This window comes from Silurus aristotelis (assembly GCF_946808225.1).
Source record: "Silurus aristotelis genome assembly, chromosome: 2".
NCBI lineage: Eukaryota > Metazoa > Chordata > Actinopteri > Siluriformes > Siluridae > Silurus > Silurus aristotelis.
Window position 1 is genome coordinate 13,282,793 of NC_139575.1, and position 15,490 is coordinate 13,298,282.

General features: G+C 36.4%; 1 protein-coding gene across 3 annotated transcripts in view; it reads right to left on the reverse strand.

Moving 5' to 3' along the window:
• Nucleotides 1–15,490, reverse strand: part of rab6ba (RAB6B, member RAS oncogene family a) — a 94,372-nt gene that overhangs the window by 11,980 nt on the left and 66,902 nt on the right. For all 3 annotated transcript variants that reach the window (XR_014538062.1, XR_014538063.1, XM_083570066.1), the window contains exon 6: nt 2,310–2,403. Coding sequence is in view for 1 of the 3 variants with exons in the window: in XM_083570066.1 (XP_083426192.1) it covers nt 2,310–2,403 (94 nt within the window). In the remaining 2 variants the exon portion in view is untranslated. The remainder of the gene's footprint in view (nt 1–2,309; nt 2,404–15,490) is intronic.

Here is a 15,490-nt window from a genome sequence, read left to right on the forward strand (position 1 = left end):
TGATGGTTTGGTTAATGCAAGTGATAATACTCGCATACATAAGGCTTATAATGAGTGGCACAGTCTGTAATGAGAGACAGCAGCGCAATTGGTGTCAGGCATCTGCGTGTCTGCACCGGCATCCTGCACCATCTCGATAAAAACAGTTAAAGCAACAATAAAGTGCTAATGAGCTGAAAGAACAATGGCTGTGTAGCTGTGTGTGCTCAGATCAACATATCTGAATATTAATCATTCATTACTGTGCAGAAATTCTGCCCTGACATTCCTCATCTATTATGAAAACATGCTGCTTCATACTATATGCAACTCAAACATGAGTTTATAACTATTACAGAAACAAAGGGCTTAATATCACAATATAAGTGTATATATATTTTCATGTCTGTCTTGGTTTTCATATGTTTTAATATTTTCACTCCTTCACAATTTTTCTTATTTTGATTCTCTAAACCATGAGAATGTTAACACTGAAGTAAAACAATCAAGATGTGAAACTGCAGATTTTTTAATGTGTCGCATTCAATGTAGGAATTACAGGTATTGTTCCACAATGCCTTAATTTGTACTGTGGCACTTTGATATAAAGATGAATATGATTGACATGCCACACTTAACACACTAAAGGCTTCTAATGACATGATCTGAGAGCTGTGGTATAACACGTGCCAACCTGGGAAAACTACTCACACAATGTGATTATATACAGTACAGATCAGAGAAAGTGCGGGCTTTCCTGAATTTAAACAAAAACATCTGAAGAGACTTAAAAAAGTGGAAAACAGTTCCATTAAATTAATTTTTTTCAGCAGCACAGGAGCAGCAGAGATCTTTTGTCAGCTGAAGTCTAAATACAAAATGAACTAACATAAATGTAGATATCCAACAACCTAATCAAAGCCTGACATTCACTGAATGCTTAAACTTTAAAACTGTAGACATATTTAACAGACTGACGTTTTCCTATCTAAATTTTTGAACTCAAACATGATCTTTTCAGGGAAAATTATCTAGGCAAGATTGCTAAGATTATTTTAATGAAATACATTTTTCATTAAAATACAGATTTCAGGTCTAAAACTTAATCTTAGTGTTAAAACTAAACAAAGTAATAGCGTGTTAAATGAGGGGAAAATTATTTGTTGTATTCTCTGGCTGTGTGCCAGTACCTTGCAACAGCGCCCTTGGTTTTTCCAGCCATCACACATAATGCTTTCATTACTAGTTAGGTACATTAGCTTCGGAACTCTGATACAAGGTTAAAGTAAGCAAACTTAAGACACACAATATGTCTTGGCGAAGCCTTATGAGATATTTTTTTTTCATTTGAACAATTCTTTTGAGTAAACACAACAGACTGCTGTCAACTTTCAATACTTTTAGCATGCAGAAGGGTAGAAGTAATTGGTAATAACTGTAATTAATATAAACATTTTGCTACAATAGCGTAGGGCTGCAATTGCCACGAACAGGGTTGCATTCAAGCATTCATCAGTGAACAGTTCATATCCTCAACCATGATAAAACGATAATGAATGGACATTCGGTGTCTCCCATCTGAGGATAGGATCCCATTTCAGTTTGGTTCTTCTCAGGGGTTTTTTTTTATACCATCTCAGAGTTTTTTCTTGCTATGGTTGCCAGTGGCTTATTCATATTAGGGATAAATATAAATAAACTAATTTATGACACTAACATTTATCGTCACAGTTTTTCTAATTCTGTGAAGCTACTTTGGAACAATTTCCATTGTTAGAAAGTGCTATATAAATAAAACTGAAGTGAATAAATGCTTACAAGTTTGAGGAAATGATTTGGGGTGCTTTATACATGAACATGTAAATTCTATGGAATGTAGACATGGAGGAGAGTGTATCAGCATTCTGACTCATGTAGATGCAGCTTGTGACGCATATAAAACTGTCTTACACTCGCTTTTCAGCCCACTCAGTACAGGGGGAGCCAAACACCACAAACACACACACACACACACACACACACACACACACACACACACACACACACACACACACACACACACAAACACACACACAAACACACACACACTTGTCAGTGGGAAGAGAGAGAGGATAAGAGACAGACGGTTGGGGCAGTGAGAGAAAAAAAAAAAAAAAAAAAAAAAAGGCAAATCAGAGTTGGCGTCAGTTCTGCGTCTCTTCCACCTCTGCGCTTAGTCATCCTGACTCACTGCTTCGACTACACCTCAGACGAAGCAGACTGTTCTCACACCCACACACATACGCACACACTGCTCTCGTCCTGTGTGTGGGCATTAAGGGGAAGCTCACCTGCTTGACGTTGTAGCCTGTCTTAGCACTGGTCTCGATAAACATCACGCTGAGCTCCTTCGCCCGCTGCTCACCCTCCTCGATCGTGATCTGCCTGTGGAGAAGAAGGCTTATTTCAGTGCTTTGGCATGTGTGGGTATTGCCTAAAATAGATCACACATGTATCATACTGCATGTGCTCAGTATATTTCAAAAGCCAGTCTGATCCGAGGTCAAGTCTGAATTGATCAGTGATTTTTGGATTTTATTATATTTCATTAAAGCAAACACTGACCCCGCCCATAATCGTTAAATAAATCTCAAGACTACTTTAAACACCTTAAAGGAATACATAAATCCAAAGCATAGCCTTAAAGACAACCAGAACAACATTCTACAATATCCTACAGCTTTCCAGTGTCAAAATAACATGCAGTAATAAATGCAATGGAGGGATTTTGGACTGACCGAATGCCCATTTCCACTTGAAATACATTAACAGAATCAGATCTCAAAGTATCACTCGATACATGATACAGATTCAATAACATCCTTTTAGTAACCAAGCTGAAGCTCCTGTTGCCAAGTTACAGGAAACATTAGAGGCAAAATGCTGGCATGCTTTCTAATAAGTTACATCCAGGGTGTGATCAGTGTCAACATCTAATCTCGTGGGGCCAGTAGTGATCTCAAACAATAAAATACGCCTGGAGACACTAATGAGAAAATGTGGCTTATGGCTGAGTGAGAACATAGCGACCAGATTAATGCCATAATTACATATGCCAATGGATGATATTTGAATGTATGTCAAAGCGTTTCAAACTGGTACCACCTGACATTTATTATCAGATCAGTACATCTTTTGTAATATTGCCTATTAAAATCATAGGAGCTCTGGTAAAATATGGCCATAAAACACAGACTCAGACATGGCCTAATCAATCACTCACTCTAACCACACTTACGGTCGACTGATGTTAATTAACCGATCTCTACAAAAGGCTATATCGCTAATTAAACCACATTCATTTGGCACTCTCGTATATTAGTCGTATATTAATATTAAGCCAAGCCTGACACCAGACAGAATTAGTGCAAACGAAAGAATAGAGACAGAGAGGAAGAAAGACTAAAAACATTAGAAAGACTACATAGACTGACAGACATAGAATGAGAAAGATAGAGAGAGTAATAGAAACTGAAAAGAGAGTAGTAAGCTCTGAAGCCCTGAGAGGACAGACATGACGTAACCAGCATTTTCCTTTGTTCTCATCCACATAGAGAAACACTTACTTGGGTTCAGTCAGCTCCACTTCCTCCCCAAAGCAAACACACACTGCATGGAGCTGCAGCATGCTAAATTTAGCAACTACACATAACTCAGACCCAAGCTCAGTGAACATCATTGTTTTGTGAGAAATCAGTGAATGGATGCTGAATCTATTGTTTTGTATCAGATCTGAAAGGCTCATGTTGCTATAATGTAAGATTTACTTTATAGCTGCAAATTTAGCATTATACAGCTCAACTTTTACACATCTGCCTCAACCAGTTCAGTATAGAATTTGTTCAGTATCTAAATCAGATATATGATTTTTCTGACACTGTATGACTGTTAAACTTATTTAATTATGTTACTTAGCCAATGCAATCTATTTGTAGAAGGACGTTCTTTCTCCCAAGCCAATGTGCTATCATCAGATCGAGGCAGGTGGTGTGGGAATATTTCTGAAGTTTACAAATGTGTCCAAAAACTGATTCGGATGATAATCTAGTTCAAATCTGATTATGATATTTAATCTTTTTATACAGTTCTATATTATCAAATGGTTTATGTATTAATAGTATAATCAAGCCAAAATGCTGTTTTTTTGAGGTTATATAGCTTATGGTAGATATACAATTCTCTTATTCTGTACCTAAATCAAATATCTAAACATCTCTTGGTAATGAAATAGAATTTATTCTAAAGTAATCACACAAATTCATCTCTGGATTAAGAATTAGTTTTATAATATGGACAATATGTAAGGAATAAAAAAACAATAAACATTTTTTTCATTGACATTTTTTAAATCGGTTTATAGTTTTTATTTTAATATTTGATATTGCAATTTCTGTCTTATACATTATATGATCAAAAATATTTAATCAGGTCAACATCTACTGTAAAACGTAATTGATTAGTTGCTATAATTTGATAGAGTTGAAAATTCCACATAGCTGTGTAACAAAATGCTATTTTCATTGCTGTTGCATACTGTCATTAACTCTGCAGTCCATTAAGGTGCTAAGCATCAAGCAGCATTTCCATTGCTGAGATAAAGCCTTATTTAAAAGGCAGCATAAGATTAGCAATCGCTCATGATTCCTGAACTAAATCTATTCACTGAAAAAAAGATTCATGACGAGTCTGTATAAAATATCAGACAGTATTTGACTTTTTGATCAAAGGGCTTTTTGGAGGACTTTTAATTTTACAATAAAATACTTTTTGTGATAATTTGTATGCTATAAAAAAAACCAAACAAACAGAGCAGGATGGTTCCACATAGTGTGAATTATATTAGCCCACTGTCTTAGAGTTCAACTATAAAATAAAACTGTCCAATTCATTAAAAAAAAGATAATTTGTGTAGACATATGATTACAGAGCAGCATTACAGAAATCTGGAGCAAGATGCCAAATAAGTAGGCATAAGAGTAGGCGATATGACACAAATATCATAATATTCTAGTAAAAATGTCTACAATACACAATATGTATCACTATCTATCTATATATCTATATATCTATATATATATATATATATATATATATATATATATATATATATATATACACACACACACACACACACACACACACTCACCGGCCACTTTATTAGGTACACCTTAATTAGGTACACCTTAACCTTAAGTTTCGAATAGACTACAAACTACTGCTACTCACTTATAAAGCACTAAATGGTTTGGCTCCCATGTATCTATCCAGTCTTTTAACACGCTACAATCCGTCACGCTCCCTGAGATCTCAAAACTCTGGGCTTCTAGTAGTTCCTAGAATAGCAAAGTCCACTAAAGGCGGTAGAGCATTTTCACATTTAGCTCCTAAACTCTGGAATAGTCTTCCTGACAGTGTTCGGGGTTCAGATACACTCTCCCAGTTTAAGTGCAGATTAAAAACATATCTTTTTAGCAAAGCCTACACATAACACACATCACACACATCACATCACAACCTTGTGCTCCAGAACATCTGATCACATGCACATTATCAACTTGTGCTGTTAATATCATGAACAGCAGCTACGCTAATTCCTCTCCACTGCTTCTCTTTCTCTCCCCATCCCGAGGCTTCCTGAGGTTTGGCCAGCTCCAGTCACGTCCCACCTCGTGAAGATTATGGACCTATGGATGATCATGGAGAAGTAGATGCCGAGTGTTTAAAGGCCCTGGCATGGAGAAGCTGATGCTGGATCTATGATGATCACAAATTGTTCTGTATTGTTGAAAGATTTATGACCAAACTTTTGATGTCACCCATATGAGGATGGGTTCCCCTTTGAGTCTGGTTCCTCTCAAGGTTTCTTCCTCATATCATCTAAGGGAGTTTTTCCTTGCCACTGTCGCCACGGCTGCTCATCAGGGACAAACGCACAGCATTCACCTTCACTGTTGTTTTCTGTAAAGCTGCTTTGAGACAATGTCTGTTGTGAAAAGCGCTATACAAATAAACTTGACTTGACTTGACTTGACCTTACTAGTACCGGGTTGGACCCCCTTTTGCTTTCAGAACTGGCTTAATCCTTCGTGGCATAGATTCAACAAGGTACTGGAAACATTCCTCAGAGATTTTGGTCCATATTGACATGATAGCATCACGCAGTTGCTGCAGATTTGTCGGCTGCACATCCATGATGCGAATCTCCCGTTCCACCACATCCCAAAGGTGCACTATTGGATTGAGATCTGGTGACTGTGGAGGCCATTTGAGTACAGTGAACTCATTGTCATGTTAAACAAACCAGTCTGAGATGATTCGTGCTTTATGACATGGCGCGTTATCCTGCTGGAAGTAGCCATCAGAAGATGGGTACACTGTGGTCATAAAGGGATGGACATGGTCAGCAACAATACTCAGGTAGGCTGTGGCATTGACACGATGCTCAATTGGTACTAATGGGCCCAAAGTGTGCCAAGAAAATATCCCCCACACCATTACAGCACCACCACCAGCCTGAACCGTTGATACAAGGCAGGATGGATCCATGCTTTCATGTTGTTGACGCCAAATTCTGACCCTACCATCCGACTGTCGCAGCAGAAATCGAGACTCATCAGACCAGGCAACATTTTTCCAATCTTTTATTGTCCAATTTTGCTAAGCCTGTGCGAATTGTAGCCTCAGTTTCCTGTTCTTAGCTGTCAGGAGTGGCACCTGGTGTGGTCTTCTTCTGCTGTAGCCCATCTGCCTCAAGGTTCGATGTGTTGTGCGTTTAGAGATGCTCTTCTGCATACCTCGGTTGTAACGAGTGGTTATTTAAGTTACTGTTGCCTTTCTATCAGCTCAAACCAGTCTGGCCATTCTCATCTGACCTCTGGCATCAACAAGGCATTTGCGCCCACAGAACTGCCGCTCACTGGATAGTTTCTCTTTTTCGGACCATTCTCTGTAAACCCGAGAGATGGTTGTGCCTGAAAATCCCAGTAGATCAGCAGTTTCTGAAATACTCAGACCAGCCCGTCTGGCACCAACAACCATGCCACGTTCAAAGTCACTTAAATCACCTTTCTTCCCCATTCTGACGCTCGGTTTGAACTGCAGCAGATCGTCTTGACCATGTCTACATGCCTAAATGCATTGAGTTGCTGCCATGTGATTGACTGATTAGAAATTTGCGTTAACGAGCAGTTGGACAGGTGTACCTAATAAAGTGGCCGGTGAGTGTATTTTTATGTCTGTTTTGTTATTTTTGTAATTTAAAATTTACACTTCTTCACAATTTTTCTTATTTTGATTCTCTAAACCATAAGAATGGTTTGAAGTTGTTTTACTTCAGTAAACACTGAAGTAAAACAATCAAGATGTTTCGATTTTAATTCAATGTGTCGCATTCAATGTACGAATTACAGGTATTGTTCCACAATGCCTTAATTTGTACTGTGAATATGATTGACATGCCACAGAATTTTTTTTAAATTAGAATTAGACTTTAACTTTAGAATTTTTAAAGTGGCCGGTGAGTGTATATACATAATATATACAGAAAGTTTCCAAAGTTTGTGATAATTTCAAACTAAAACATAAAGAAAACACTGTACAGTGCATTAAATGATAATTTTTTGAGTATAAATTTTTGAGTAATCTGAAATACATTTTTATATTTTTATTTATGTATTTACATTTTGATGTAATATGGCAATTGAATGCACTAAATGGGTTTAATTTTCAAAGATATTCTTGTATGCAATTTCAGCAACAAAATGTAAATTTTTCTAAAAAGGGAACAAATTACTTGTTAATATTAAGAGACCTGTCTTTTATTTTCTCTTGTATATTTAGTATTGCCCTTTAATAAAGAAAAAGTACTTCTTATTCGATTACTCGATTAATCGTTGGAATGATTGGTAGAACACTTGATTACTAAAACAATGGACAGCTACAGCCCTATCATGTTCACACACTATATGATAATACCGTATTTTTTCCGTGTATAAGACAAAACTTTTTTCTATTATTATTAGACAAAAAATTTAAAGGCATCTTATGCACGGATGTAAGCGGAGGAGAAACCTACGCGGTTGCAAAACTGCCCAAACCATGTCTCTGCAAACAGACTTAGTTCAATCACAAGCCTTCAATCACAAGCCTTCAATCACAAGTGAAACTGCGGATTGCTTGTCTCTGCAAACAGGTTTCCTCCAATCACGTTCCTTATGTAAGTGACGTCAGCTGATGCGGAACAAACCAATTAGAAAACATCCCAGGATGTAAAGCATGTAGGCAGCACGCAGATGACACAGGGACCGATAATGTTGGAGCATTCTGAGCCAATATAAATGTCTTTATGTCGGTGAAGCATAATATAGTACTGGTATGTAAATGTTACCTAATTAGTAAATAAAAATGTGTTCCGTTTTATGTTACAATTATTTCTTAATTATTTAAAAATATTGAAAAGTTATCATGAAGTTACTATTAAATCAATTCAAGATCATCATTTTAACGTCATAATCAGCACTGCCATACTACAAACTAGAAGCAACAAGAAAATAAGTATTACGTTTTGTTGCCAAATACTGTATAAGAGAAAATGAAGCAACCATAAAATAGAGCGTTTTATAGCACACTAGTAACATTGACACATTGATATCTACCAAAGCCAGCAACAAACTGTCCATCACACTGGCATAAACACACACATTCTGACATGAGATATAATGGGGTTTAGCTTCAATGTAAAAGTCAGCCCACAGCTCACAAAGCACTGGTAACAAAGCTCAATTCCTCTTCTGTTGCCTGCTAATATGTCTCTCTCATTCAACACTCATAACAACTGTTTGTTGTTCACTAACCCATGACCCCTCAGGGAAAGCATTAAATGTAGCACCAGACCGAATGCAAATGAAAAGATAAAACCATTTTATCAGAGATGTAAACCTTTATTACGGGGCACTGCATAAGTATTTCCCCCCTTTGGGACTTTCCACACTTTGCATTATTCTATCTAGTGGTTACTCTATATGCCACACATCTACATACACATAAATCACAAATCAGCATAATTTATAAATAAGAGTTGCAGTAAAACCCTTAAATTAGATCTCACAATTCTGGCATAACTATGTATAATAAATCAATTAGGTTTTGGTTTAAAAAAAAATTGAGCACAACAAAACGACAGGAAAACATCACTTCTGTAATGCTACAAAATATGGGAACGGTGTTTACTTTTATTTATTAAATGTGATTATGCATACAGTTTATGCATCTATACAATATTTTCTTCTTTTTGAGGATGTGTGTTTATTTGTGCATAATTAGACATTGCATATGTAATAAATCCCTAGAGGTAGGAAGTGTAATTGTAGGTAAAGTGATGATCCATCCCACTTATTGTGAAGCACCTCAGCATAATTACTGATTATTGCACACAACAAATTAAAATAAAAGTTTTAATCTTATAAAATGCTTCTAAAGATAATTTAGAGTGATGACTTATTTGAAAATTTGCCACAATCATCTTGGGGGTAAGGAACATATAATTGGGAAGCATGGAAAACTCTTCGCTGAGACTAATGAGTGAACTGTTAATCAAAATATTTGCCCAGTCCCTTTTTATTTGATCTGTTCTCTAGCATTTATTTTTTGCCACAGTCTCAATTGAATCACAATCACATACTACACTTGTTACCAGGTTTTGGTCTTTGTGCCTACCGGTACGTACAATTCCAAAACGTTACTCATGTTCTTTCTCCAAATGTTATTCTCATTCTCTCTCCAAATGTTATTCTCATTCTCTCTCCAAATGTTATTCTCATTCTCTCTCCAAATGTTATTCCCATTCTCTCTCCAAATGTTATTTCAATTCTCTCTCCAAATGTTTTTCCCATTCTCTCTTCAAACATTATTCTCATTCTCTCTCCAAATGTTATTTCAATTCTCTCTCCAAATGTTTTTTCCATTCTCTCTTTAAATGTTATTCTCATTCTCTCTTTAAATGTTATTCTCATTCTCTCTCCAAATGTTATTTCAATTCTCTCTTCAAATGTTATTTCAATTCTCTCTCCAAATGTTATTCTCATTCTCTCTCCAAATGTTATTCTATTTCTCTCTTCAAATGTTATTCCCGTTCTCTCTCTAAATGTTATTCCCGTTCTCTCTTCAAACATTATTCTCATTCTCTCTCCAAATGTTTTTCCCGTTCTCTCTTCAAACATTATTCTCATTCTCTCTCCAAATGTTATTCCTGTTCTCTCTCCAAATGTTATTCTCATTCTCTCTCCAAATGTTATTCCAATTCTCTTGCCAAATGTTATTCTCATTCTCTTTCCAAATGTTATTCCCGTTCTCTCTACAAATATTATTCTCGTTTTCTCTCTCTCCAAATGTTATTCTCGTTCTCTCTCCAAATGTTATTCTCATTCTCTCTCCAAATGGTTTTCCCATTCTCTCTCCAAATGTTATTCCCATTCTCTCTCCAAATGTTTTTCTCATTGTCTCTCCAAAAGTTATTCCCATTCTCTCGCCAAATGTTATTCTCATTCTCTTTCCAAATGTTATTCCCGTTCTCTCTCCAAATATTATTCTTGTTCTCTCTCCAAATGTTATTCTCGTTCTCTCTCTCCAAATGTTATTCTCATTCTCTCTCCAAATGTTATTCCCATTCTCTCTCCAAATGTTTTTCTCATTCTCTTTCCAAATGTTATTCCCGTTCTCTATACAAATATTATTCTTGTTCTCTCTCCAAATGTTATTCTCGTTCTCTCTCTCCAAATGTTATTCTCATTCTCTCTCCAAATGTTATTCCCATTCTCTCTCCAAATGTTTTTCTCATTCTCTTTCCAAATGTTATTCCCGTTCTCTATACAAATATTATTCTCGTTCTCTCTCTAAATGTTATTTCCATTCTCTCTCCAAATGTTATTCCCATTCTCTCTCCAAATGTTATTCCCATTCTCTCTACAAATGTTATTCCCATTCTCTCTCCAAAAGTTATTCCCGTTCTCTCTCCAAATGTTATTCTCATTCTCTCTCCAAATGATTTTTACTATTCTCTCTCCAGATGTTATTCTCATTCATTCTCCAAAAGCAGCATAATATTTAAGAAATGAAATATATAAGGCTAGATTAAAACCAAATGAACTTAAAGCCCATGACATTCAAAGCGGACGGCTGGCCTTTGGGGAATATCAGTGGGGTTTTTTAAGTGTCGGTCTATTTAATTTTTTTTTGTTTTTATACAAGATTTAGAAAAGCTAAACGAATCCATTATTAATCATTGCGGCAGGTGGAAACTCTGCTTGCTTTACATTTTCCTAGTTCTAGCTCTTCGGGTTTCCCTGTACAGACGCTGAATACAGACTACTGCCACCTGCTGGTATATGAGTGTTATGTTCCCTCACGCAAGAGCAGAATGTACACGCACGATGTATCAGATGCACCTGATTAATAATTGGCCTAATTTTCAGCACAATTGGCCGATGCTGATTAATAAAAAATGCAGAATATCAGCCTGATTAATCAGCCGGCCAATCAATTGGTCGACCTCTATACATCACCATACACAGTTCAACATGCAGTACAATGCATGTAATGATATTGCTCATGCTGCAGTACTATACACATTTACAACTAAGAAAAAACAACATTAATTATAGATTTTCATGCCATAACCGTCAGTTTTCTAAATATAACAGTAAGTCAGATCACACACCTGTAATCACAAAATTAAAATAAAAACAATTTTTGGTTATCATTTTAGACCTTTTTTTTTTTTTACTTTTTATCTACACCAAGCATCACCAAAAGCAGGTTACTAAGCTTTTTATAAGGAAATATATGGAAGATATAAAAATTTTAGAGAGTTCTATTATACAGATTGGTTTGTCCCTATAGAAGCAAAGCAATTATTTCCATTGTGTATAGCTGTGTGTATAGCTGTGTGCATGTACAGCTTGTGTGATAAATGTCCATTTCTGTATGTGTCCCAGCAGTTTAAACTCAATGCATACTTTAATAAATGAGACCCATGGTCAGGAGTCTTCACACTTTGGCTTCAGCCTCCAAAATTTGGGCTTTCTGCGAAATTAATATTTTTTAACTCTCCAGATATCTATTATTGACAAATAACACCATCCAACAATAAAAAGAGCATGTCTACAAACATGACATAGGCCGTAAATAAATGAAAAAAGTCAGAAGAGATAAAATATCTGCCTAAACCACCTTTATGCTTGAAGAAGTAAAGCATCCACATGCCATATAGCATTCATCAATATTTTATAGCACGGCTCAGACATGCCGCATGAGCTACTCTGGCCCACAGGGTGATCAAGTTCACATTTCCTTTTCTGACCTTGTCTTTCTGGCTGGCTGCCATTATTCAGGCTTTAAAAGCATCAATGAACTACAATGCTTCATGCTATAACAGTGCAGTGCTTTTGTCAAGAAATTATATTATACAGTCAAGTCAAGTCAAGTTTATTTTTGTAGCGCTTTTCACAACAGACATTGTCTCAAAGCAGCTTTACAGAATTTAACAGTTAAGGTGAATGGTGTGAATTTATCACTGATGAGCAGCCATGGCTACTGTGGCAAGGAAAAACTCCCTCAGATGTAATGAGAAAGAAACCTTGAGAGGAACCAGACTCAAAAGGGGAACCCATCCTCATTCGGGTGACATCAAGAGTGTGATTATAGACTTTAAACAATACAGAACACTGGAGAGTGTATGTAAGATTATGAGTAATGTCCTTTCTACAGTATTTTACTGTATTTTACTGTCATTTGAGGTTATGGAACCAGGAGCTACTGAGCAACTCATAAAATAGCTCAACATTTGAGATCATCACAGATCCAACACCAGCTTCTACATGCCAGAGCCTTTAAACACTCAGAGGTCCAATGTCCAAACTCTACATGAAGTAGAATACAAATGGTGCTGGTACGTCTTTACATGGTTCGTCTACTTCTTTAAAGGTCCATAATGTATTCCTTCAGAGTGACAGGTTGGTGTTAAGTTACTTCTGCATCTCTCTCACACTATCTCTCATTTTGGCTTGAGGGCCTGAATAGCAAGTAATCTCAGCTGATATCAAGCTGGGAGTCTGGCACTGACTGGAACCATCTGTTTTTTTAGAATCGGCAGAGATTTTCAATAACATTTCTCAAAAAAAAAAAAAAAAACCCATAACATACTGTGTGAGACAATTGATAAAAATCAATACAACCACACGATTTAGTCAATTTTAAATAAACTGGAATTATATGAGATAATTTAAACTATGAATATAGGGTTTCTTCTATATATTTTTATCAGAGTACAGAGCTGATCAATGCAGGCAGGAAATACACTAAATCTATCTAGACATGGAAAGGTATCAGGGTGATGATGATTGCTTTAGGCACACGGTCAGAAAACAAGCAAGCACCTGTCACAAGTGTGAGGATAAAAACTGTCACGCTGATAGTTCATTCAATGTCCCAGTGATAAACGTGATTCCAGAAACACGTTCATACATCAAATCCATGTACATCTATTTGCATATTTACAAATGCAACAAATGCACACACGTACACCTTGTTTAGGAAATATTAATGCTCGGGCAAATAAGAAGCGACGGCCAGCTCTCTTCCCCAAACAGCAGTGCTGTGCTATGTTAGCATTGTGCTAACCTGGTTCATTATCATCCAATTACTCCACAGCAGCCACCTACACCTGTCACATTTCATCACAGTTGTCGTGGAAACCGACCCAGAGCTGCATTTGCGTTCACTCTAACCAAGGAAGAGGCCACGGTACTCCAGCAGTAATTCACGACAAAATGACTACACTCCATTTGGCTAAGGTTAAGCGCTAAAGGCAGATAAAGTGTCTTGACGTCATGCTTATTCAGTCAGCTTGACCCAAGCTCAGCTTCTTTAAATTAAATCCAGCCTACTATGTCATATCCTCCCTCTATTTGTTTGTACTGAGAATAAATATTGTGCCACCAGATCCACAGACCAACATTTAATAAAGCAGCCCAAGACACAATATTACATAAACGATATAAAAAGTATAAGGCAGGAACATTGAGTTCAGCTTCGGGAAAACCTTTTACAGTACATGTTGCTGGTGTTGGTAACTAGTAAACCATTTCCCAACCCAGTCTGTGATTGTGCTGGTTAATAAGCCAAGCCTTTATATAATTAGAGGTAGGGGTTCACTGAATTAAATCAAGACAAATCAAGACAAATAATAAAACCATTAGAGAGCCTCCAGGCAAGTGAAAGGTTCACCTGGCTTAACCAGTTTTTGCTACACAAGAACCCTTTGATAAAAGGGTTAATTAATTAACACAATTAATGTAAAAGTACTACTGTAAGCTAGATAATTAGTCATTTTCATTATATCATACAATGTAGCTAAGTATGTTCATTGCTTATGATGAAACTACACTATTGGGCAAAAAACATAAAATATTAAGCTGATAATGATTTTAACAACAAATTATTGTTCAGATAATGAGCAAGAATTAAAAAAATACCCTAGATCTCTCGCTGCTCTATCAATACTGAGCCATTTATAATATGATGTGTGTATACAGGACTGTGGACCGATACCAGGCTGTGGATCATTTGGTACCAAGTCACACAGCAAGACGTAAATTTTAAACACTTTATTTCCATTTTATTGACTTTCACAATCTGAATGGTGTTTTATAAAAATTACAAAACTTCAACCTATGCCAATTTCCCACACTTGTTTCAGTCACAATTTTTTCTATGCATCGTTAAAATAAGCTTCCACTGATTCTGCATTATGGCTAAGAGTTAAATTCTTATTTTTGAAGTACATTTGCATTATATATGTAATAATTTAATTACCAACCAAATCATATAATGTGTATAACAGTAATATGATATGCACGTTATTGCGTATGACATCGCCCTCCCAAAAACCCCATGGACCATGACCACAATGATGGCAGAAAGTCTTAAAGAGAAAACGTCTGATTACCTCTGTATAGAAACTCTTTACAGCTCTCTCATGATAGTCCTAGCCAAATAGGTTTAGGATCTAATATTAGATTGAATGACCTGAAGTTATGCTGATCCATTATGGGACTTGCTTATTAAAACTCTCTTTAATGCTTTTGTATAAATACCTAAAGGGAATCTCAGAAGATGGCTGTAAAAAAGACTAAACGCACTGCAGAGAGAGTGTTATTCACCAAACTACCAAATAGAAGCGTCCAAAATGATAAATCAAACCAGCATGCTTTATCTTATACAATCTGAGATTGAAAAGCTACTTTTGTGCGCTATGGACTGAATTGGTTTCACAGCATGGCACAGAGCAGGTTTTTCTCCTTGCTGATGGAGAAAGCTGTGCTCTCATCAGCTACAACATACCATGTTGCACAAATACCCTGCACCTTCTGAGATGACCAGGTAGGTCAAAGACTAAAGTCAAGCCTGGCCATATTAG